The 21,563-nt window shown below is 62.4% G+C and overlaps 6 protein-coding genes across 6 annotated transcripts; all 6 read left to right on the forward strand.

Annotated features, from left to right (window-relative positions):
• Positions 1–257: 257 nt before the first annotated feature.
• Positions 258–5,441, forward strand: LMXM_06_0550 (conserved hypothetical protein; the record flags this gene model as incomplete). The annotated part of the gene is made up of 1 exon (XM_003872019.1): positions 258–5,441. The coding sequence occupies one exon, from the start codon at positions 258–260 to the stop codon at positions 5,439–5,441; it is 5,184 nt and encodes a 1,727-aa protein (XP_003872068.1).
• A 973-nt stretch (positions 5,442–6,414) lies between these two features.
• LMXM_06_0560 (dUTP diphosphatase) lies at positions 6,415–7,221 on the forward strand (the record flags this gene model as incomplete). The annotated part of the gene is made up of 1 exon (XM_003872020.1): positions 6,415–7,221. The coding sequence occupies one exon, from the start codon at positions 6,415–6,417 to the stop codon at positions 7,219–7,221; it is 807 nt and encodes a 268-aa protein (XP_003872069.1).
• Positions 7,222–8,605: 1,384 nt separating this feature from the next.
• On the forward strand, positions 8,606–9,043 carry LMXM_06_0570 (putative 60S ribosomal protein L23a; the record flags this gene model as incomplete). Its single annotated transcript, XM_003872021.1, has 1 exon — positions 8,606–9,043. One exon carries the CDS (start codon positions 8,606–8,608, stop codon positions 9,041–9,043), a length of 438 nt encoding a protein of 145 aa, XP_003872070.1.
• A 456-nt stretch (positions 9,044–9,499) lies between these two features.
• LMXM_06_0580 (putative 60S ribosomal protein L23a) lies at positions 9,500–9,937 on the forward strand (the record flags this gene model as incomplete). Its single annotated transcript, XM_003872022.1, has 1 exon — positions 9,500–9,937. The coding sequence occupies one exon, from the start codon at positions 9,500–9,502 to the stop codon at positions 9,935–9,937; it is 438 nt and encodes a 145-aa protein (XP_003872071.1).
• A 1,513-nt stretch (positions 9,938–11,450) lies between these two features.
• Positions 11,451–15,998, forward strand: LMXM_06_0590 (conserved hypothetical protein; the record flags this gene model as incomplete). Its single annotated transcript, XM_003872023.1, has 1 exon — positions 11,451–15,998. One exon carries the CDS (start codon positions 11,451–11,453, stop codon positions 15,996–15,998), a length of 4,548 nt encoding a protein of 1,515 aa, XP_003872072.1.
• A 627-nt stretch (positions 15,999–16,625) lies between these two features.
• LMXM_06_0600 (conserved hypothetical protein) lies at positions 16,626–20,933 on the forward strand (the record flags this gene model as incomplete). Its single annotated transcript, XM_003872024.1, has 1 exon — positions 16,626–20,933. The coding sequence occupies one exon, from the start codon at positions 16,626–16,628 to the stop codon at positions 20,931–20,933; it is 4,308 nt and encodes a 1,435-aa protein (XP_003872073.1).
• Positions 20,934–21,563: the final 630 nt, after the last annotated feature.

The raw sequence follows: 21,563 nt of genomic DNA on the forward strand, positions 1-21,563 counted from the left end.
CTCGCCCGGCCCCCCTCTACACCCACCTACACACGCATACATCTACATACACTCTGTGTGCGTGTGCAACCCCCGTGGTGAGGTGGCCCACTGCCGGCCTACTCGCCTACACGAGCAAGACGTAGGCACGCCTAATCGTGCGCCTCTCAGCCTCTCCCGCCCTTCTTGTGCATACCACGAGGGCAGTCTTCTGCAGCATAGACGTCCCAGCGTGAGACCCCGTCACGCAGCAACGTTAACGAAGGAGGCTGCTGGCGATGGACACCGGCCATCGCCGCGAGGTGCGCAACGCGCGCCGGCTGCGGCGTCATCAGCGCAGCGGGGCCGATGGCAATGATGCCCATGAGATGCGCACCGGCTCCGCCGCTGTCGGCGGCCGCTTTACTCCGCCACCACCCAACTCTGCCCCAGGTGTGATGTTGGGCGCCGGCGCAGCAGCATCGGGAGCTGTTGGTCACCGTACCTCGGTCGTCGCGAGCCGCGACGAGGCGCAGCGCCTCTCCGAGCGCATGAAGCAACAGCGGCAAGTGAAGAGCCGCGCGGATCAGATAGTATCGCAGCGCGAAGCGCTCATCCGAGAGCGGTACGCCCCGAACGCGATCGCCGCCACGGCTCACGGGCCGTCGCAGCAGCAACCGCAGGCCTCTGCCTACGCTTTCGACAAGGATGACTTGCTGGCAAACCTTATCGGCGAGAGCAGGGCGAACTTCCTCAAGCTGGACCACGACCTGACGGAAGACCACACGATTGCCACGCATCGGCTGCACACCTCCGTCTTTTCCCACGCGAAGAGCTTCCTACTCCTTTTCCGCGATGTCGACCGTGCCAGTGACCTCGTGGAAGCCCTCAAGGCCAATGTGCAGGGCACAAAGGCCGCAATCTCCAGTATCAGCAAGTACTCTGCAAACTTCGTGGCTGGTGCGTCGATATCTTCGGCAGGCAAGCTGCCTGGCTCCGCCACCGCCGACGTGCGTGGTTGCAGTGCCGGGGGCGGCAGCGTGTTCAGCGCAGCGCTCGGCGGATCCCCTAGCGATGGGGATCCGCGACGGTTCGCACGACCGAGTCTCGTATCTCGCCGCATCACGCAGCGCTACGCCTCGGGCGGCAGCAGCGATATGGCGTGGCTGAATGACGGTGATGTCGACCTCGGCTGGGGCACCGGAGGCGCCACCAGTATCGGCTCGTCGGCCGCCGCCAGGTCCAGCCGCACCACAACGTGGGGCTCGACGGTGCATCGCAGCAGCGTGGTGGACGAGGAGGGAGCGGTGGCCGACGGTGGCGCGGATGCCGTGACCACGAACGCCGGTGCCTCGCGGCCGACGACACGTGGGCTGAACGTCTCCTCGGTGCGACAGTGGCGACACATAATTGGCATGGGAACCGGGCTCGCCGCGAGAGGCAGTGCCGGTGACCGCGAGGTGGCGGAGAGCAGCCCCACAGCTCCAGGGCGGCAGTGGCGGGGTGGGTCTGGGCTGACGGCTAAGTCCCGCGCATCGACGGGGCACACCACCACCCCTGCCACGTCGGAAAAGGAAGCCGCCGACACCACCGCCTTCGTGGACATCCTGCGCGAGGAGGTGAATCAACTCCTTACGGAGCGGCGCCATGTCGACGCGGCGGAGCTGCTGTACCGCCTTGCCGACGAGGCGACGGCGAAGGGGTGCGTGCCGTTCCTGCTGGACCTCGAGGCGGCCCTCGTCAGCAGTGTGATCACGAACGTTGTCAAGATACCAATCACGCCCATGTACGTTGAGAGCCTGCACGTGCCGCTGATCCAGCTGCTCCTCCGCTTTGGCCGCTCCCGCAGCGCGGCTGCCGTGTACCTGACGATGCATACGTCGTGGCTGCATAGCGAGGTGCAGAGGTTGCAGTCGCGCGTGGACCCACAGTACGCCAGCCTCATCGCCGTTGACTTTCTTGTGCGAGCGACACGGGCGACGGTGCGGCGGCAGCGCACCCTCGGCCTTTCCCTCGCAGCGGCGCGGCCTTTCATGGAGGACGGGAGCGCCGGCACGACCGGGGCGGCTGCGGCGGGCAAGACGGACGGAAAGCAGCCTGCCGCTAGAGCCAGCCGCGCCGCCGCCAGTGATGGTGCTGGCCCCGTCACAACGCAGAGGCCTGCGCCGCCGAGGGGGGCAGCGGCCGCTTCGCCGGGCTCCTTGATCCCGCCGAACTCGGCTGTGCTGTTGTGGGTGCGGCGCAACGTGGAGCGCTTTGCGTGCGACGTGCTGGCGACGCACCTGCTGAGCTTCGGCAGCGGCACGGACGGCAGCGACCCAATTCGCATCCGTCAGGCGGCGCAAATGATTGCGCAAACTTCGCGCGTAATGCAGACGCTCAGCAGCGACGGATTCGCCGGCTGCGACACCCTCATCATGCGGCAGCTGACGCCGAGTCTGGTCATCCTGGAGGACGACTTCACGCGACTGACCGGGGAGCGGGTGGAGCACGGCGGGCGGGCGATGATGGAGCAGCTGATCATGGGTAGCCTTGCCTTCTACGAGGCACACGTGGCGAACATGGCGGCCGCGACGTCTGCTGCGACCACGGCCGCAGACGGGAAGGCGGCGCAACCAGCGCCGCGACTCTACACGCCTCCCTATCAGCCCTCCCGCTGCGATGACGTCGCTCGAAAGGTGCGGGTGCGTTGCCAAGAGCTGGTGCAGCTGATTCGGTCCCTCCCGCTCTCTGGCCATTCGCTCCTGGTCCAGCTGCTGCTGGCGCCCGCCTCGTCTTCTTTGTTCAAGAATGCGACCTCAGCTGGCAGCGCAGCGCAGGGCACATCGTCGCCGTCGAAGCCCGGGCCGGCGACACGGAGCTGCGAGTCCGCCTCCGGTGCGACTGGCGGTGCAGCCGCCTATCGCACGGGTGGTGACTGTGGCGCGACGGCGCTGCTCAGCAAGGCTGGTGCGACCTCTGCGGCGCCACCCGCCGCTTCCCCCACCAGTCTTCTGTTCTCCACGGCCCCGCCGCCGCTGTCGTCCGAGCGCTTTCGGTTTCTACGCTACGCAAACGGCTGCTCCAGCACGCACGTGCGCCTGCTGCAGTCATTGTGCGGCTACGTGGCCGCGCTGACGGGGACAGACCAGCTGCCCGCGGAGGTCATGGCCTCGGCGGCGGCGCAGGAGCAGGAGAGCACCAACTCGGCCGCAGCTATGGCGATGCGGGTGCAGCAGGCGGAGTGCGTAGCGTATCTGCTCACGAGCGCGGTGGTGACGGAGTCGATCGATGTTGTGCTCTGCAACTTGCTCTCGCGTATGATGGTGGTGCTTCTGCGCCAACGAAAGGCGCTCGTGCGATTCCTGTCGTCTGAGGCGTTCCTGACGCACCACCGCCGTGTCTTTCCATCGGCGGCCGCGAAGTCAGCCGTGCCCGACGCACCGTTCTTCTCCGACCCTGCCTCGTCGCCGGCATGGGTGCTGGATAGCACGCTGTGCATGCTCTCAGACGTACTCGGCCTCGGTGCGTGGGTGTCGTTCTTCACCAGAGGCGGGGCGATGGCGCATATACTGGCCGACGCGCAGTTTGGCTTCCGGACGCAGCACCTGGAGCGTGTGCAGCGGGAGATGCCGCGACTTGTGCAGGGGTGGATGTGTGCGGCGCTGCTGCTCAGCGCCGATGTGACTCGCGCCAATACCGTGCTCGCCCCGCCGACGACGTCGGTAAAGGCTTCGGCGCCACTCACGGCGTCCGGGCGGGGCTCGTCGGCTCCTGCGCCGCTCCTGGCACCGCAGCAAAGCCTCCTGTTCGGCTCGCAGCCGCCAGACCGCGTCGATGGCCGGTCGCCGACGCTGTGGTCGAAGAGCAGCATCTCATTTTCTGCCGTTGCCGCCGCCGCCGCAACGGCAGCCGGAGCGACAGCGGCTGCTGCGGCAAAGAAGGCGAGCAAGGCCGGGGCAGACACGGCCTCCGTGCTGCTGTCTATTCCCATCACGTCACCTTCTTCAGCCACGTCGCTGCCCGCAGCGGCAGCTGACAAGAAGGATGCCGTCGCTTCCCCGTTCTTCGCTGACGCTGGCGTCCGAGAGGAGCGGGTGATGAAGCTCATCATGGCGTTTCTGAATCTCAAGTACTCTACCCCCGCCGGCTACACGGTGCACCGCTACGTTGTCGACTCGGCCAACGCGTCGTCCGACAGGGGCGCGAGTGCTGGGCTGAGCGGCGTGTGGGCGATTCGCAGTCAGCTGAGCAGCTACCCCGAGTTCCCGATCGGCGAGGTGCGCGAGCACCGCAGCGACGAGGTATTTCTGTTTCACTGGTGCGTGCAGGTCTCGCTGCACCTGCTCACCTTCTTCCAGGAGCGTCTTATCACGCCGAGTTACGTGATGAACCAGCGCGCAGCAGAGGCGCAAGGCGGCATGGCATCTTTGAGTGCGGGGCTGCCCTTCCCTTTGAAGGGCTGCATCACGCCACAGGAGGACACTGTGCTTGCCGGATGGTGCGCCGGCGGTGGCAACTACGTGACAGCTGTGGCACTGTTGCAGTTTTTAGTGATGCGGGTGCTGCGCGACGGTCTCTGCCGTGCCGACACGTGGTCGGCGGTGTACGGCTGCCCCATGGCGCAGTGGCGCAGCGACGAGGCGGTGCTGCGGCAGCAGCTCTTCTTCTTCTCGCTCTTTGCTTACCTGTGGGCGCCGCTGTTTACTGGCGGTCGCACACCGCGTGCGCGCGCAGCCGTGGCCGGCTTGTCTCCGAGCAAGGAGGAGGCGCTGATGAGTGCGTATGTGGTGGACGGCCTCCCCTCGCTGACGGTGCTGGAGTGGATGACGTGCGGTGGGGTGCTCAGCCCGTCGACGAGCGCGGATTCCGTCGCTGCAGCGATGGCGTCTGCCGCGCTCGCCACTATACCGGCCAACCTCACTGCCGTGGATGTGCTGTTTTCCACAGAAGGCACCATCCACATGTCGTCGGGAGGCGGCGAGGGCGCGGGCGCTGGTGCTGGCGCTGCGGGCGCTACTCACACTACAACTGGCGGTGGTGCGGCGTCATGGAGGGCTAAGGGGGCCGGCAGAGGTACCACAGCGCCGTCGGCGGCGACTGGTGTATCGGCCGCCTCGCCGGGAACGCCAACGAACACGATGCTGGCAAAGCGCGAGCTCTTCGGCTCATGCGCCTCCTACATTCCAGATGGCCCGTTGCGAGTGCTTCGACACTTTTTCGAGGAGCAGCTTGGCGAAAGCCGCGCCGTTCGCGCCATTACGTCGGATGTCATGCGCACCCGCGTCGAGCGAGCCATGGCGGAGATCAACCTACTTGACTTTGTCGACACATCGCTCGGTGTGGGCGACGAGGGGGAGAGCGAGGATGACGCCACTTCATCGACGGCGACCCGCTCCACCGCGGGCACCGGCTCAGCGAACAGGGGGCCGCCGTCGTCGCAGAGGGTGACCTTGCAGAACTTGCGCGACTTGATTGCCGTGTACACAGTGCCGCTTTCTTAGTCGCACAGGGGCAATCGATGCGCTGCTGTAGCGTGTGTGTGTGTGTGTGTGGCTGTGTACCCTATAAAAAGGGCAGCGGCTTTGCTTGCGCGAGTCTTCGTGTGAAATGTTTTTTTTTTGTCGTTGTCTCACGTCCGTCGAATGCACCCAAAAAGACGGGCACCCGCCAGTCTTGGCCGCGTAAAGGGCCATTCGAATGCGCCGCCGCCCGCGTGTGTCCATCGCGCCGCGCCCCAGCATTGCGAGGGGCGCGTTGGGCAGTGTGCGCGGCCTGCGTTGTCGCCTGGTTTCCTCACTCTCCGCTTTCCCCTCGCTTTGCTCTCTTCCGCCCCTGCCCCGCGGGCGGGCCAGCCGCTCGGTGGGCGTCTCTCCATGGCCCCGCGGTCTCGGGCACCGCGCCACTGGGGTCCTCGCCAGGGCTTGGCCACGGGTTTCTCGGGTCGGGGGGAGGGGCTACCCCCCCCCACCCCGCGCGGCCACGGCCCCCTAACCCCCCCAGCCCACCGGGGGGGCGACCCCCCTTCCCACCCCCCTTTTGGGGCGAGGAAGAGGGCGCCGCGCCGCCGGAACCACGGCGACAGCGCCAGGCGGCGAAGACAGCGGTGTCGCATATATCGCTGCCGAGGTGCTTCGCGCCGTTGTGTTTGTAGTGTCTTTCGTGGCGGCTTCAAACAAACAGAGATACAAAGCAGCTTGCGAGGTGCTTCTCGCCGAAGCAACAAACACCACCTAATGTGTATTTCCTCTCGATCTACCCGTGGCCACTCCCAACTGCGGAGTATGGGCTTCGCTGCGTGATGCATTTTTTTTTGTTCTCTCGCTGGTATCATGCACTCTCTCTCGCTCCACAACCTGCTTGCTGGCTCCTTTTAACCCCTGCTTCTCCTCGGGTCACCCATAGAGTTCAGATCCCCTACTTTTTTTTCTCGCAATAGAGACATCAAACTACTTCATTCAAAAAGGGAAAAAGATGATGAAGCGCGCTCGCAGTGCCAATATTCCAGGTGTGATTCTACACTCCTTGGCAGAGCTGCAGGATGGCCTGAACGCTATGATCGACCCTTCCTGGCGCGCTGCTCGCTCACTGGACAATTGGGCTCTTGCCATCACGATGGAGTCGACGGAGCTGCTGGACTCCTATCCGTGGAAGTGGTGGAAGAACCTCAACGCCACGCCTGATTTGGCCAACGTCAGGATTGAACTGGTCGACATCTTTCACTTTTCTCTTTCCGGCGCCATGCAAATGCGCTCCACCCCGGACGATGAGATTCCCGCCGCTTCGCTCAAGCCCCTGAAAGAGGTTATGACAACTTTTCTGCCGGCGAAGGAGTGCACGAGCGACCCGTACGGCTTTGTGTTCTTTCCCCTCACTGATACGCAGAACGCCATTGCAAGCTTTCGTAACGTCATTCAGCTCGCAAACGCCTATCGCTTCGATGTCATCACAGAGAGCATCATTTATGCTGCCGAGGATCTGGGATTCAACTTGGTGGCTTACTATATTGCAAAGCACACTCTAAACTGCATTCGCCAGCTGGGTGGCTACAAAGACGGTTCTTATGTGAAGGTGAACAATGGTGTTGAGGACAATGCGCTTCTGCACGGCTGCATTAAGGATGTCTCCCTCGAGGAAGTTCTCGACGCCGACAAGTATGTCCAGGCGTGGAACAGCATCATGTCCAACGTTTACGAGGCTTTCCAGGTTAAGGAGTCTGACCGAAAGGATGCAGAGCGCTGGTTTGCCCTCGCAAAGGAAAATCGACTGGCAATCAAGGCATAAAGCTATTCTTCCCGAATCCTCTCATGTGAAAGGCGCGACTTCTTTGTTGTTTGACTACCAAACTTCAGACAGTCAATTCGTAGACATGCTTCTTTCGACATTCCTTTTGCGCCTTTAGGCGAGAGCTCATCGAGGAGGTAAGCGCTTCTTTTTTTTTTTACCATCTCTTTTTCTCTTCGATGTCTTGTTTCCGCGATGAACATGGTCATGGTCGAGGATCTTTCGCCTGAAAAGGTCGGAGGATCTCATCGATATGGAGTGAAAATGCTCACCGCTTTTCGTCTCTGTTTCACTAATCCATGTCCATTTTCTTTTCTATATATACATATATGTTTACATGTATATATATGTATATATATATATATATATATACATATAACGGCATAGAATTTTATGAAGGAGGGAAACGAAAAGAAAAATGAGCGTGGCGGTTAAACGGCCTTGCCCTTTACGACAGCAAGGAAAAAAGCCTGAGACTCAATACCATCGAAAGGAGAGTTCATCTGATTTTTTTCGTTTTTTTTTTCGTTCACACGATCTTCATCCATGTGCTTGGCACGCTGGAAGGGCGCTTTCAAAATGTGTGATTGGGCTTCGGGGATTCTGCCTCAGCGACGTGATCTCCCTCTCTGCGGTCACAGCATCGTGAGTGTAAGCAAAACTGGATGTTCTTTTTTTCTCCCCATTTAACCACACTATTTCTGGCCCAATACCTCTGCACCAGTCGATTGCAGCTTAGACCTCATACCGGATGTTTCAAACGCAGCAGCCCGTTTGCGAGCTAACTGGATATCTAACCGAAATACTCTGCAGCTGGATGAATTTTCACTTGCGTCCTTACAGGAGCAGATTCAGTGGGAATACCTTGAAGGCTTGTTAGCTCTCCTTGCTCGACAAACTTTACAGAGTACGGGCGATGTTTCAAACAACATCCGCGTCCGACCAAAAGGCAATCCGTTGGCTTAGACGAATATGCTGAATCCGCTCTTTCCCTTTTGTTCGAGAGTCTGCTTGGGTCCTTCATAGCAGATAAGAATGTGTCAGTAAGGTCGCCTGGTTTGCTTACGACTTAGGCCCGGTATTTTGGCGGTCATGCAAACAAGGAGGAGGGGCTTGAAGGAAAGTCGAAGCCCTTTGATATGCTGAGTCCCTCGCCAGCGTTTTCGCATCAATGGGCCATTACGAAAAACAATGCCTGTGCCACGCGTGAATGTACTGCACTTGCCTCTATGCTATTTTCTGCATCTGAGCCCCACTCTTCTTTTCTCCTGCCCTCTCTCTTTTTCCTCAACGCTTTCTTCGCTTTGGTGTCTCACATTATTTCGAAAACGTCTTCTCGCTGAATCGAATTCCGTGTGCCCATTTCACAGCATTCATTTTCATCATGCCTCCTGCTCAGAAGACCGCCAAGAAGGCCGCGTCGAAGGATGCGAAGGCGACGAAGGTCGTCAAGGTGACGACGCGCAAATCGTACACCCGCCCCCAGTTCCGCCGCCCTCACACCTACCGCAAGCCGGCAACGGCAAAGCCGAGCAACCGTGTGACCGTGGAGTCGAAGGATATTGCGGCCTTCAATGTGATCCGCTACCCGTTGACGACAGACAAGGCGATGAAGAAGATCGAGGAGAACAACACCCTGACCTTCATCGTTGATTCCCGCGCCAACAAGACTGAGATCAAGAAGGCGATGCGCAAGCTGTACCAGGTCAAGGCTGTGAAGGTCAACACCCTGATCCGCCCGGATGGTCTGAAGAAGGCGTACATCCGCCTGTCTGCGGCCCACGATGCGCTGGACACCGCCAACAAGATCGGTCTCGTCTAAGCAGAACTTGGATGATGCGATTACTTGCGATGATTTCATTTTATCAACAAAAAATAAGTGCAAACGGTATCTTTGGTTCTCCAGAGGCCCGCGAAGGCTCTTAGAGTGGTGTAATGAGCTGTTACCTCTGTGGTACACTGTGGCGATCAGCTGCGGTGTCTGTGTGCACGCCAAGGGTGCGCTGGTCTCTGCATCTCCGAGTTTGTGCTTTGCTCTGAGGATGTATCGCAAAAAGCGCGTTGCGGTGCTGTTTTCCTGCTCCTGCGCTGCTGCCTCTTCAGATGCGTCGACATGTTGGACTTTGTGCAGCTCCTCACCTTCACTTTCATCTCTCCCTCCTCGTTGTTGTTTTCTGTGTCCATGTGGCTCGTGTTTGTCTCAACTTGCGACAACGTTTCTTGCGCACCTCTGCGGAATACCGTCTGCACAGCTTTAGGGCTTCATTTGCAACGGATCATGCCTCCTGCTCAGAAGACCGCCAAGAAGGCCGCGTCGAAGGATGCGAAGGCGACGAAGGTCGTCAAGGTGACGACGCGCAAATCGTACACCCGCCCCCAGTTCCGCCGCCCTCACACCTACCGCAAGCCGGCAACGGCAAAGCCGAGCAACCGTGTGACCGTGGAGTCGAAGGATATTGCGGCCTTCAATGTGATCCGCTACCCGTTGACGACAGACAAGGCGATGAAGAAGATCGAGGAGAACAACACCCTGACCTTCATCGTTGATTCCCGCGCCAACAAGACTGAGATCAAGAAGGCGATGCGCAAGCTGTACCAGGTCAAGGCTGTGAAGGTCAACACCCTGATCCGCCCGGATGGTCTGAAGAAGGCGTACATCCGCCTGTCTGCGGCCCACGATGCGCTGGACACCGCCAACAAGATCGGTCTCGTCTAAGCACGTTAGCTGGCCCTTCCTTCCATGGATAAGGGTGTGAGGCGACTTGAGGTATCTCTCTCTGCGCCTCGCCTCGGACTCGCATCTTTGCTTTGCTGCGAGAAACTCCGGATGCGCCGTGGCCCTGTTTTTCATTTTCTCAGTTCCTACGTCTTTACGCAAGCAAAAGCAAAAGAAAAGTTTTGATAAATGAAACTGGTCAGTGCTCTGAAGCCCCCCGGGGAGGAGGAGGCGGGGGTAGGGAGAGGGAGAGCTGGAGCACGTTGATCGCGCGAGGAAAGGGGAAAGCTGAATCTCTTCTTTCAAGCGTCACGCGCCACCGTCACTTTTCCGTCTCTTCAAGGGCCGGCGGGCTCCATCTCTGGACGTTCCACCCCTGTTTGCGTTGCTGCTTCCGGCCCTGCAGCGGCAGGGGAGATATCGTCTGCCGGTAGGTTGAGGAGAGACAAAATTCTTTTTTCTTCTTCGCGAGATGTTTTCTGTCATGGGTGTGTGGCTATGCATCCCCGCACATCATATTCCCGCATGTCTCCATCACCTCTCCGTTGACCGTTCCCGTCTCGCTCTCTCGCTCTCTCTCCCTCTGTTAATCGGGCACATATTCTTTCGTGATCCTACTGCGTGGGACGCACCCTCCTGCACCCACGTGCATGTGCCTTCTGATTCCTCATATATATATATATATATTTATTTATGATTGCTTGCTGCTTCGAAAACTAGCCAGCACATGCTCGGCCATCGCGGTTTTCGTCCCTCTTGTACGCGAGCATCACGTAAAGCCAACCCGTACTCACCTCTCGGAAGAGGGGAAGAGGACGCACACGCCTTCCACAGTGAGGGCCTCGTACTCAGTTGTTGGCCGTATTATTCCCCTCTCCACGGAAACTGTTTGCCCTGTCCCGTAGTGGCTTCCTCCCCCACCCTCATTGCCTTGTGTGTGCGTACACAGCTGGAGCCAGCGGTTTTGGCCGTGCAAAAGGGAGGTCGGAGAGAGGAGAGAGCGCTTCGACGGGGCTGTTGGCTCGCCTCTGCGCCCCATGTGACGACTGCACACCAAGGCGCGCACCCACGCACCTTCTGCCTTTCCCATTCTGTCGTACTTGCGCGTAGATTGGGGACTTCGCCGTCACACGCGCTCGAAAGGAAAGAAAGAATAACACACAGGCACACACGCACACACACGCACACACACGCACACAAAGGCGAGAGGGCAAGAGAGCGACGGGAGGAGCGCACCGGCGTTGCCCATTTTGTTGTGTTGTGCCTCTGTTTTTCTTTTTCTTGCTGGACTCGCAGCGTCGATAGAAACCGGGAGCACCGGCGGTGTGTGTGCGTGTTGAGGAAGGAGAGAGAGAACGGGTGGGGCGGGGCGGGAGAAGGGGAGAGAGCGGGTGCCGCACCACACTTGTCGCCGTCTTCCCTTTCTCCTTCGTCTTTGTGCCGTCATCCGCCGCTTTCTTTCTTACTTTTACTCGCGTGCGCGCTGCGGTGATCTTTTCTGACGCAGCGCATGATGGACTTTAGACGTATTGTGCGCATCCCCGATAGCCGGGGATGCGCACCAGCTGCGCACGGCGATGACGCGCTCAAATCCTGTCCTGACAGCTACGTCATGTGCGAGTATCTTAGCTTCTCTTCAGGTAGGGCGCCCTCCTCGCGTGATGATCAAGCGGCAGTCGTGTCGAAGCTACGTGTGCTCACCTCCAAGTACGCTCAGCTCCAGCGCAGCATCGAACGCTGCGTCTTCGCCATGAGGAGCGGCGTCTCTGCTTCTCTGTTGGTATCCGCGCCTGCAGTACGCCAGGTGTCCTCGCGTTCGCCCAGCGAGGGAGTCGCACCTTTCAGTGCTGCCGACAAGGGACGAGCGGCAGCTGCGGGCAGGATGGGAGCCATCGCCGCATCAGTATCCACTGGATCCACCTCACAGGTGCCAGACTTAGAGTCGTGCTGGATGGCGACCTCTCCGCTTCCCCCGACGGCGGTGCTGGCGGCGCTGTACGGCATGACGCCTCTACATAGGATTTCCTGGAGCGGCAGTGATGGGGGAAGCCCTGATGCCGGCGCCGGGGACAACGCACGCACTGTGACAACTGTGGATGCCGGCAACCTCCGCGACACTGACTCATCGACGTCTTTGTTCGAGCTTCAGTGGGCACTTTGCCGATGCACCACGGAGGCGATGGCCGCGCAGAGGCGGTACCAGGTGACCTTCAGGGACGCGTTTGCCATGACGACGGTGGTTGCCCACATGGCGGCCGCTAGCGCTGACGGCGGCAGTAGTTGGCAAGGGTCTGCCTCGCTTCTGCCGCCGCCGCCGCCGTCGTCGTCATCATCCACCTCGTCGTATTCCCTCGCGCAGCAGCTGCGGCGAGCTTCTGCCCTGCTCGGTGTGGACAGTGAAGGGTCGCTGCCAGAAGCGTCGGCGGCCGCGGCACCGTTCACGTCGCTGCTGGATTGGCCAGAGGAGTTCTTGTGGAACTTGCTTGTGTCCCTGCTATCCAGTCTCGCGCTTGTGCACAGCGCCGGCCTTCACTTGTTCGGCCAACTGACCGCAGCGGATGTGCTGTGCGTGGCCTGCGCGCCAACACTGCCGCGGCAGCTCGAACAGACGTGGGCCGATGTTGCCGCAGCGACAGCAGCGGCGGTCGGCAAAGAGGATGCGAGGAGGGCGGTGTCCGGCACCGTCTCCAGCAGCAGCATTGATGGTGATCGTGTGCTGATACACAAGGAGGAGGATGCCATCTTCCGGCGCTTCTGCTCGACCGCTGTGCCTAGCGTGTTGCTGCCGCAGGCGACCGTCACCGCCGCCACTCCGTGTCATCACGTCTTCTTCGTCCTTCATCCATCGCCGGAGCTGTTGCAGCAACAGGGTGATGGCCGCGCACATGCCCCGCGACAAAGCGTGTCAAGCCTGTCCGCAGCGCAGGAAGCAGAGCAGGCGACACCGGCGCAACAGGCGCAGCACCAGGCGTCGGATTTGGCGAGCGTGGGCCGCTTGATGAGCCTCTTGATGGAGCTGCGAGCGCGGTGGCGCCAGCGTCGCAGCGGGCACGCGGAACCAACAGCAGGAGCCCCCAGCTCAGAGCTGGCGTTTCTGGTAGGACGGTTGTGCAAGTGCGGTGGGGCGAGCGCGGGCCCTGCAGCGCCAACACAGAGCCCTACCGCTCTGCAGCTTCTGCAACTCCAGGCGCTGCGGCTGCGCACGGAGTCGTGGTACTACCGCCGCCTCGCCGAGGAAGCGTGCGATCGCCTGTCGCTTGCGCGGCGGCGGCTGGAAAGCACAGATGCCACACTGCTGCAACCTTCGTCTGCAATGCTGCCGCACGCGAGGGACACGGACACAGAGAGGCAGAGGCGCGAGGCGCAGCTGGCGGACCGCGAGGCGCAGCTTGCGGAGCGAGAGTCCAAGTTAAGTGTTCTGCTGGGGCTCTACGAGCTCACGCATGAGCACTTGGACGCGCTCAAGCTGCCGCAGCTGCCCCCAACTGAAGAGGGGACAAAGTTGGCAACGCTTTCGTCCGCGTTACCATCGGACGCAGCGGCAGCAGCGGCGGCCGATGCCTCGGCAACGTCGACGGCGCGCAACGGGGGTACTCGCGGCGCTGACGGCGTTGGGCCAGAGCAGCGAACGGCGTCGCAGGTGTCACATGAGGACTCGCTAGACCGCCTGCTAGTTCAAACTCTGCACCAGCACCAGCACCAGCTAGCAGGCTCCGCGGGGGCACTGCTTGCAGGTGTGCCTGCCGCAGCCGGGGCGACTCTGGCGGGCGTCCTAGATGGTAGCCATTCGAGTCCCCAAGCCACCACCACGGCCACCTCCGTTGCTGCTGCCGACGACGAGTTGGTCGGCTTGTCTCCTCTTGCGTGTCGCACCACCGCAGATGATAGACTGCTCTCGACAAGCGCTGCCACGCCGTCAGCGGTGGCGGAGACACTGCCGGCGCTCACCACGCATCGCCATGTGGACGTCGAGAGCGTCTCCGGAGGCGATGTTGCGACACTCACGGCGGCGGCATCGACTGGCCATCGTCCCGACAGCGAATCCCGCGTTGCGGTGGTGGAGGTAGACCTGGATGCAGAAGAGAATGATGGACGTGGCATCAGCATGGCAAGCCAAGGGAGCGTAAGTCCGACGGCGATTCACGCTGCACCTGCTGGGGGATTCGAAACACGCGCGGTGTGGGGGTGGGCGCCAACGACGACGTCCCCGCCTGCGTCGCTCTCGGCTTCAGCTGCCGCTATGCTTCGGCAGGGGGCTCATGGCTTGCCACTGCCGACCTCCCAGCAGCAACGACAGCAGCGACAACTTTTCTCGCCCCCGCTGCACGCTTCCCCGTGCCAAGACATGCAGACCCCCATGCGCTCCCCCGCGCTGCCCAACATGGGGTACGTGGGGGGTGCAGCCGGCGGTGCCGTGGCTTCCCCTGGCGCTGGCTTCAATGGTGGCGGTGGTCGTAGCCACAGCAAGTACAGCGCGCTGTCGCTACTGCGCACGCCTCCGTCGGCCCGCCGCGCTGGCACCGGGCCGGGAGCTGCTGTCGATGCTGCAGTAGCTACCGCAGCGACCAGGGCCGCGCCGTCCTTCTTCCGCTCTCCATCGTTGCACTCGCCAGACAGCTATCGCTCCACCACTAGACCGCACAACGCTGCCACGGTTGATGTCTCAGCCAGCGCCGCTGCGGCGTCCTCTCCACATGACACAGCGGAGCACTTCGTTCCGCAGCCGCGCCAGCAGCGACGCCGATCAAGCTCTCGTGGTAACACCAGCAATAACAGCGGTGGCGCGTACACGGCGACCTTGGGTGGTCGCTCACCACGCCCGGAGGACCATCGACCGCAGAAGGATGGTGTCACTGCATCATGGGCGCATCAGCAGCTGACAACGCTGGAGGAGATGCAGACGGCGCTGAGAGCGCAACAGTCACCAACGCCGCGTAGTCGTGCGTTAGCCGCGGCGGCGATCCGCAGCCGCAGTGCTGACATGGCGGCGCCTCCGCGCATGCGCTCCCCGGCGACTCCACCGGTTGCGCCGCGCGTTACACCGCGGCTGCATTCCTCGTCCACGCTCGCATCCTGGGATGTGACGCCGGTACGCGGCACAACGCCATCGTACTACGGTGATGACTCCGCAGAGATGTTTCGCGTGGAGAGCGCTCACATGCGCAGCAGTGACAGCCGTAGCGGAGTCCGCCGGGGTGATGACTGGGGCGGTTCCGCTGGCGCGGCCCGCGACTTTGGCGGCGTCGTCACTGCTGAACCTCCTCGGGTGCTGTTGTCCTTCACGCCTCCGTACAACACGCCGCCGACGTTGTCTCCTTACATCGACCAGACACCCACAGCGACGGCGACGGCGACGGCCGCTGAAGGTGGTGCGAGCCTCGCCTACGCAGCTACTGGGCCCTCAGCAGCACGAGATGGTGCCGCCGGGCACCACACACCACCGCAAACGGAGAAGCCTACCGCAACGGCGCTGTATCGGAGTGCGCCCCAGGAGCCCGCCTCCTCTCTCTCTCCGCAGATGCTGGCGAAGGTTCCCAGCAGTGAGACTGCCGCAGCCAACAGACGAGGCGACAACAGCCGCAGCGGTGCCCCGAATGCTTTTCACGCAGCCGCATTGTCAGCGCGCGGGGCTTCAGCACGTGGCAACGGCGCAGCGGACCTGCACCAGCGCAGTCCGCCACAGCACGCCACCTCGTCTACCGCCATAGTGTCTACGGTGAGGGCGGCGACGTCTGCCTTCGGTGTCTCCGCTGGGATATCCGCCCAGGGTACGAGTGGCAGGGGTCCTCACCGCTCTCTTAGCTCACGAACGGCGTCCACAAACGTCACCGGACACAGCGCAGGTGGCACGAGCGCTCGAGGGACGACGGTGAGCACCTCTAGCGGTCGCATCAGCGGTGGCCATGGCGGCGGTGGTCGTGGTGGACCACTGCAGCGGTTTGGCGATGCCTATTCGCCGTCATCTTCGTCGGCATCCTTCGCCCATGCCGGCGCCTCGCGTACGAGTTCCACGACGGCGGTGGAGCTGCTGCGACGACTGCGCGCCAACACAGGGGCGTGATGTGGAGAAGCGTGGGTGGGCCTGCGCGTACGCTGCCGCTGGCGCGTACAACATACACATACCTAGCCAAACTGAGGCAGAGTTTACCGCGAGTAACGTGCGACGAGTAGCGCATGAGCACACGCCCGGCCGCTTGGGTAGCGTGCTGAGAGTCGTTCGAGTTGTGCGACGAGTTGGTTGCGGGGGTGGGGTAGGAGAGGGTGGGAGAGGGTTCGGGACTCTGTCGATGACCGCAGCGAGCCTGCAACGGCGGCCGCCACCTTTCGCCCCCCTGCCTTTTTCTCTCGCCGTTTGTGACTATGCCTCCCTCCTCCTCCCCCTCTCCCCCATCTCTCCGCCGGGCCACTACCACCGGTTCTCATTCCCCCTCACCTCACGCGGCACCGCAGCGAGAAGGGCACCCACACCCACCCACACACGCATAGGCGTACACCACTTCATAGACTTGCATCAAGACAAACCCGCGTACCCCACGCACGGTGCATATCACTGACACTGCTGCTGCGTGCGGTGTGGGCGAGGAGAGGAACACAAGCGCATCGACCCGCGGGTAGCAGTGCTGTGTACATCCACCTTTCCTCCTGCCGACCAGGTGGACTTCCTCTTCATCGTAGCACACACGCACACATGCAGGAACAGTACGTGCGCAAGGCGTGTACGACCATTGCTAGCCAGATCATCCTCGTGACGGCTGGCGATGGTACCAAGCACGCGAATACTTGCACAGGCAGCAATAGCAGCAGCGTGGTGGCAGCGGCGCGCGCGGCTACCACTTACCTTTCAGCGACATCAGCGGAGACCAAGGTTGCCACTGGTCTTGATGATCTGCAACGCGCCTGCGACGCGGTGGTGCGTCACGCCATGACGCTCTACCGGCTGTGCCGCCGCCCCGGTGGAGGCGCCATCGACATCGTCTCCGTGGGCGCGAGCAGCGGTAGCAGCGGCGCCGGGGCGGCGAGTGCAGCCGAGGAGGCCGCGTATTGCGTCTGCGCGGCAGTCATGGCGCTGGAGCCGAATTTATGGGCGTCTCTGGTGCGACGAGCGCAGCTGCTACGCCCACGCAAACCGAGCTTTCGCTTCGTTGCCCCTGTCGCCGTCCCACCGGTCTTGGTAAAGGACGTGGAGAGGTTTTTTGGGCGGAGTCGCCATCTAATGAGCTCCACCGCCGCACCTGCAGTGCTCACAGATGGCATCCCCACTAGTGCTGCAGCGTCGTCCTTGGCTTGTGAAGGGGTAAGGGTACCCGCACCAACCGTTTCCGCGTCTGCTTCGCCTTTAGCCGTCACCACGACAACGACCACCACCGCAGCCACCGCTACCGCCACTTTGGGACTCCCGGCCCTGCAGGCGGAGGCCGTTGCTGCGTGTTTCTTCTTCAAGACCATGTCGGCAGCGGAGAGGCTGCGACGTAGTGACGTCCTTGAGGTGCGCGTTCGACTACCCGATGCAAGTCGCGCTGTGGGGGCGTCGGCCGAATCAAATGGGCTCACCACAGCCGCCGCAGGATTTGCCAGCGCTGCGGTGGGCGCGCCCGCCGTGGCGGAAAGGGATGGTGTTGTCGTGTCGTCGTCTCTGCGAAGACTCACCGGTGCGGTAACAGCTGCCACGGCTGCGAGCGCGCAGGAGCTGACTGCAGGCCCCAGGAAGGGAGGACGCCGGTCTGGGCTTCGAGCCATAGCACGTGGCGCTGCTGCTCCGGGTGACACCGGTCCCTCCTTGCACACACGCCCGACACGATCAGCGGCTTCACTGCTGCCGTCGTACTTGGCTGCTGCATCGATGCTCTTCAACGACGGTTTGGGTGGCTGGGGTGGCCAGCAGGTAGCTGGTGGCACTCGCACGAATCCCTCGCCGCTCTCGAGTACGCGCAGACCAGACCGTGCGGACGGCGCGGAGGATGACGCGGGGGTCTCTGACTGGCCAAGCGGGATCAGCAGTGGGAGTAGCTCGCAGAGTCGGGACTCGAGCCCAGGCGACGGCGGCATCGGCGCGGGAAAGGTTCAGGGCCGCCATCCGTTGACCGGCAAAGGAAATTCTGCACACGACCATCAAGCGGCCGACACCGCTGCCGTGCTTACGCGACTGTACGCGTTGGCACTATCGGCAGAGGACCCAGCCGCCGATGTGCCTCTGAATGCCGAGACCACCACACAGGGGCACCAGCAACAGCAGCAGAACGGTGGTGGCAGCGACCAGCATCGAGTCGGCGATGCGGTCGCCTTGTCAATGGGCACACACACCCTATTCTCAGCCGCTGCCCCTCCATCCATGCTCTCGTCAGACAGCGGGCTGAGTCTTGTCGCCCTCGGCGCCTCCGTCACGTACGCATGTGATGCGCTGCACTGGGGTCGGCTCCAGATGCTGGTGCGGTACCCGCTGCTGTTTCGGACCATTCCAACTTCTGCCGAGGCGAGCAGCACTGTCGCGCTCGCAGGTGGTGGGGAGGCACTCACGGTGGAGGCGATGGTACGCATGAGTGGGACTTTAGGCATGGCGCGCACCGCCGCCCCCGTCTTCTCGCCGGCTTCAGCAACGCCACCGGACTCGACTGCAGGCAGCCGCGACGCGACGCCCCCCTCCGCTGCGTCTCTTCTCGCCTACATGTCATCTCTGTACGGTTCTGCCGACTCCATCGTCGGGCCGGCGCGTCTGCGTACGTCATCGCCGCCGCTGCTCTTCCCTCCACCACCGAGCCTCATCACGGATGGCGTCTTGCTTACTCGGCTGCTGATCTGCAGTGCGTGGCTGCTCGTCTACGCTGACGGCCTCTTTGGCAGCGACGACAACGGAGCGAGTGTGGCACCGACCCAGTCTGTCACTGGCGGCGTCTGGCCACGAGTACGCCCCACCCCAGCCGTGCAGGCCATCGTCGCCTACTGCGTTGCGGTCGTGCGCGAGGCTCGTGAGATGAGCGCCGGCGTGAACGCCGCTGCCCGCTCAGCTCACGGCAGTCTCAGTGGCACTGTTTGTTGCCCCGTGTGCGATGACCTGGTCAAGGAGAAGCAGCCGGTGCTGTGGTGGTCAACGCTGCGTGATGACCGCGCGTCATGGCGAGCGCAAGTGCGTTCTTTGCTGGAGAACAGCAACACCAACAGCGATGAGGCGGCGATTGCGGCTGCTCTGACAGATCATCTCGCCTGCGAAGGACGTGGCCGCCGATATGCGACACCGTTGCTGAGTGGCTCTGAGGGGGCGCCGTGCCGAGTAACCGCGCTGCAGCAGCGGTGGGGGGCGTACATAATGGGGGCCGATACTTCGGCGACCGATGACCGCGCCGCCGCCGCCACTGCTGTCACACCCCGTGGCGCAGAGGATGCATCCGTCAGGGTTGACCCTGTGAAGGCTGATGCGGACTTGCAAACGGGTGGCGCCGCCGCTGACGCGCGGGACACGGCTGGTGACAGCGCGAAAGAGGCGGCAACGCCAGTGGATGTGCTCTGGACGGCGCTCACGCAGCGCGTCGCCGCCGCCACGGACTTCTGTGTCTTTCTCTCGGCGCATCCGACCGAGTTCGCCGCCTCTCATTCGACTGCGGCAGCGTCGGTTACCAGTGACCGCCCGAAGCGTCCTCGAGCCGAGGACGAGGAGGAGGCGGCATCCCGAACCCATTTCCGCCATCGGCGGCAGGAGAAGCACCACCGTGGTGAGCACGCAGTCGGCTCTGACGACAGCGACGACGGCGGGTGGGGCGATGGAAACGGCACTCGCGCCGACACAGCTTGGCGTGCCGGCGTCGCGCTGCGGGGGAGCCGACACGCCGTCGAGGAGGCCGAGGAGTGGGGCCGGCTGCTGTGCCGGTGCGGCTGGGCGAACGCGGCCCCACCGTCTGGCACGACCTCCCCGCGCATGTACGAGGCGTGGGCGTCGTCACTGTTCTCGCCGTCTGCCATCCCGACACCGCAGCAGGCGGCCACGCTGCGTCGCCGACTCTCGCGCTACAGCCTCGAGGACTTTGTGCGCAAGCTAGTGCTTGGCCGTGGAGGCAGCTGGGATCGCTATGCGCGGCTGCTGTTTGGCGACGACGTGCGCACCGACTCCACCGCATCACCGTTCTGCCCACCGCCAGCCATGGACGTAGGTGCTGCGGCCACGAAAGACGTTCCTGCGCAGCCGATGGCACAACCACCAGCGTCACATTCCAGTCTGCGACCGAGGGCGCCGTCTCTCTCGCTACTAGAAGAGGCAGCGCCAGACGCTGAAGGCGTGTACGTACCACACATGCATGCGAACCCGCGTGCTACGCAGATATCGCCTCTCCCGCGGCAGCTGATAGCCGCAGCGCAATCGACGCCGCACCGTTCTTCAGGCCCCGCGCTATCCCCACCGTTGTCCTGCGACGCAGCCCCTGCCAACGCGGACGCCGACGCGAACCACGCCGTTGCTGCGGAGCGCTGGGCAGCAACGCCGGTCAGTAAGGGAAAGATGCCGTCCATCCCGCTGCTCGTCTCGCCGCTGATGCGACAGCACCAGATGGGGGCTGTTTTGGGTACTGCTGCAGCACCACCACTACCGCTGCCGTCGCCGGCAGATGCGGCTGCTCGCACGACAGGCGTTGTACCCGAGTGTGCTTTTGGTGCAGACGCGACACCTGCGCGGCGGAAGGATGCCTCGGCGAAGGCGCCTGTCTCTGCGCCTCTAGAGCAGCTTCGTGCTCAGCAGGCTGCCTTGTACGACCTACTGCGCTTCCGACCACGCTTGCCCCCGTTGCGAGAGGAGGACGCCGTGCTGGAGTGCGCCTCGTGCTTCTCGCTCTTCCACCAGGAGTGCATTGCGCCGGTGCAGCGGAACTTTATGGGGCAGGTATTCCTGTGTCACACATGCCGATTGCGGTGGGCGCGGCCCTACGCGGCAGGATGCGGGCTTGTGCACCAAGCACCAGAGCAACACCGCGACCCTGAGGTGGCGGGTGACCGTTGTGCAGCTGATCGGCCTTGATGACGCTTCGGTGAGGAGGGAGGCACTGCTTGTGATGCTTCGTGAAGCGACGCGCTGGACTTTGAGCTGCTCCTGCAGCGCAGAGGTGCATCAGCGGTGCCTAAATTGTCTTTTCACACATGCCCTCAGGCCCACGCGCCCGCGCATGTGTATGTGTGTATGCTGTGTGTGCTGTGTGTGCCAGCCAAACGACCGCCGCCATCGCGTCATGGGCAGCTGCTCGGTGCTGCATTTTTTTTAGGCGGAGCCGCTCCACTCCATCGCATTACTTCAGCTACCCCTTCCCATCGGCTTATCTTCATCTGCTGCTGCTTGCCAACGGTTGCGTGCGCGCCGCGGACGACTCTGTGTGCCGGATCTATGGCGCCCGCACACGCACACAGCGCGGTTCTGTTGCTGTGCTTCGCGGCCCCTCCCCGTCTCCCGCTACTGTGTAGTTCCGCCATCACCGTCCTGCCCGATTTCTCTGACTCTCTCGCGCTGTTTCTTGTCATTACGGATCCGTGTGTGTGCCCGCGCATGTGGTTGGTGGCGCGCCCAGTTTCGATGGGCACGCCACATAGCCGCACCCTCCGTCACGCGCACCATCTGCCATACATGCGCGTCCCTGTAGATTAGTATCATCATTCA

The sequence above is a fragment of the Leishmania mexicana genome, chromosome 6, assembly GCF_000234665.1.
Source record: "Leishmania mexicana MHOM/GT/2001/U1103 complete genome, chromosome 6".
NCBI lineage: Eukaryota > Euglenozoa > Kinetoplastea > Trypanosomatida > Trypanosomatidae > Leishmania > Leishmania mexicana.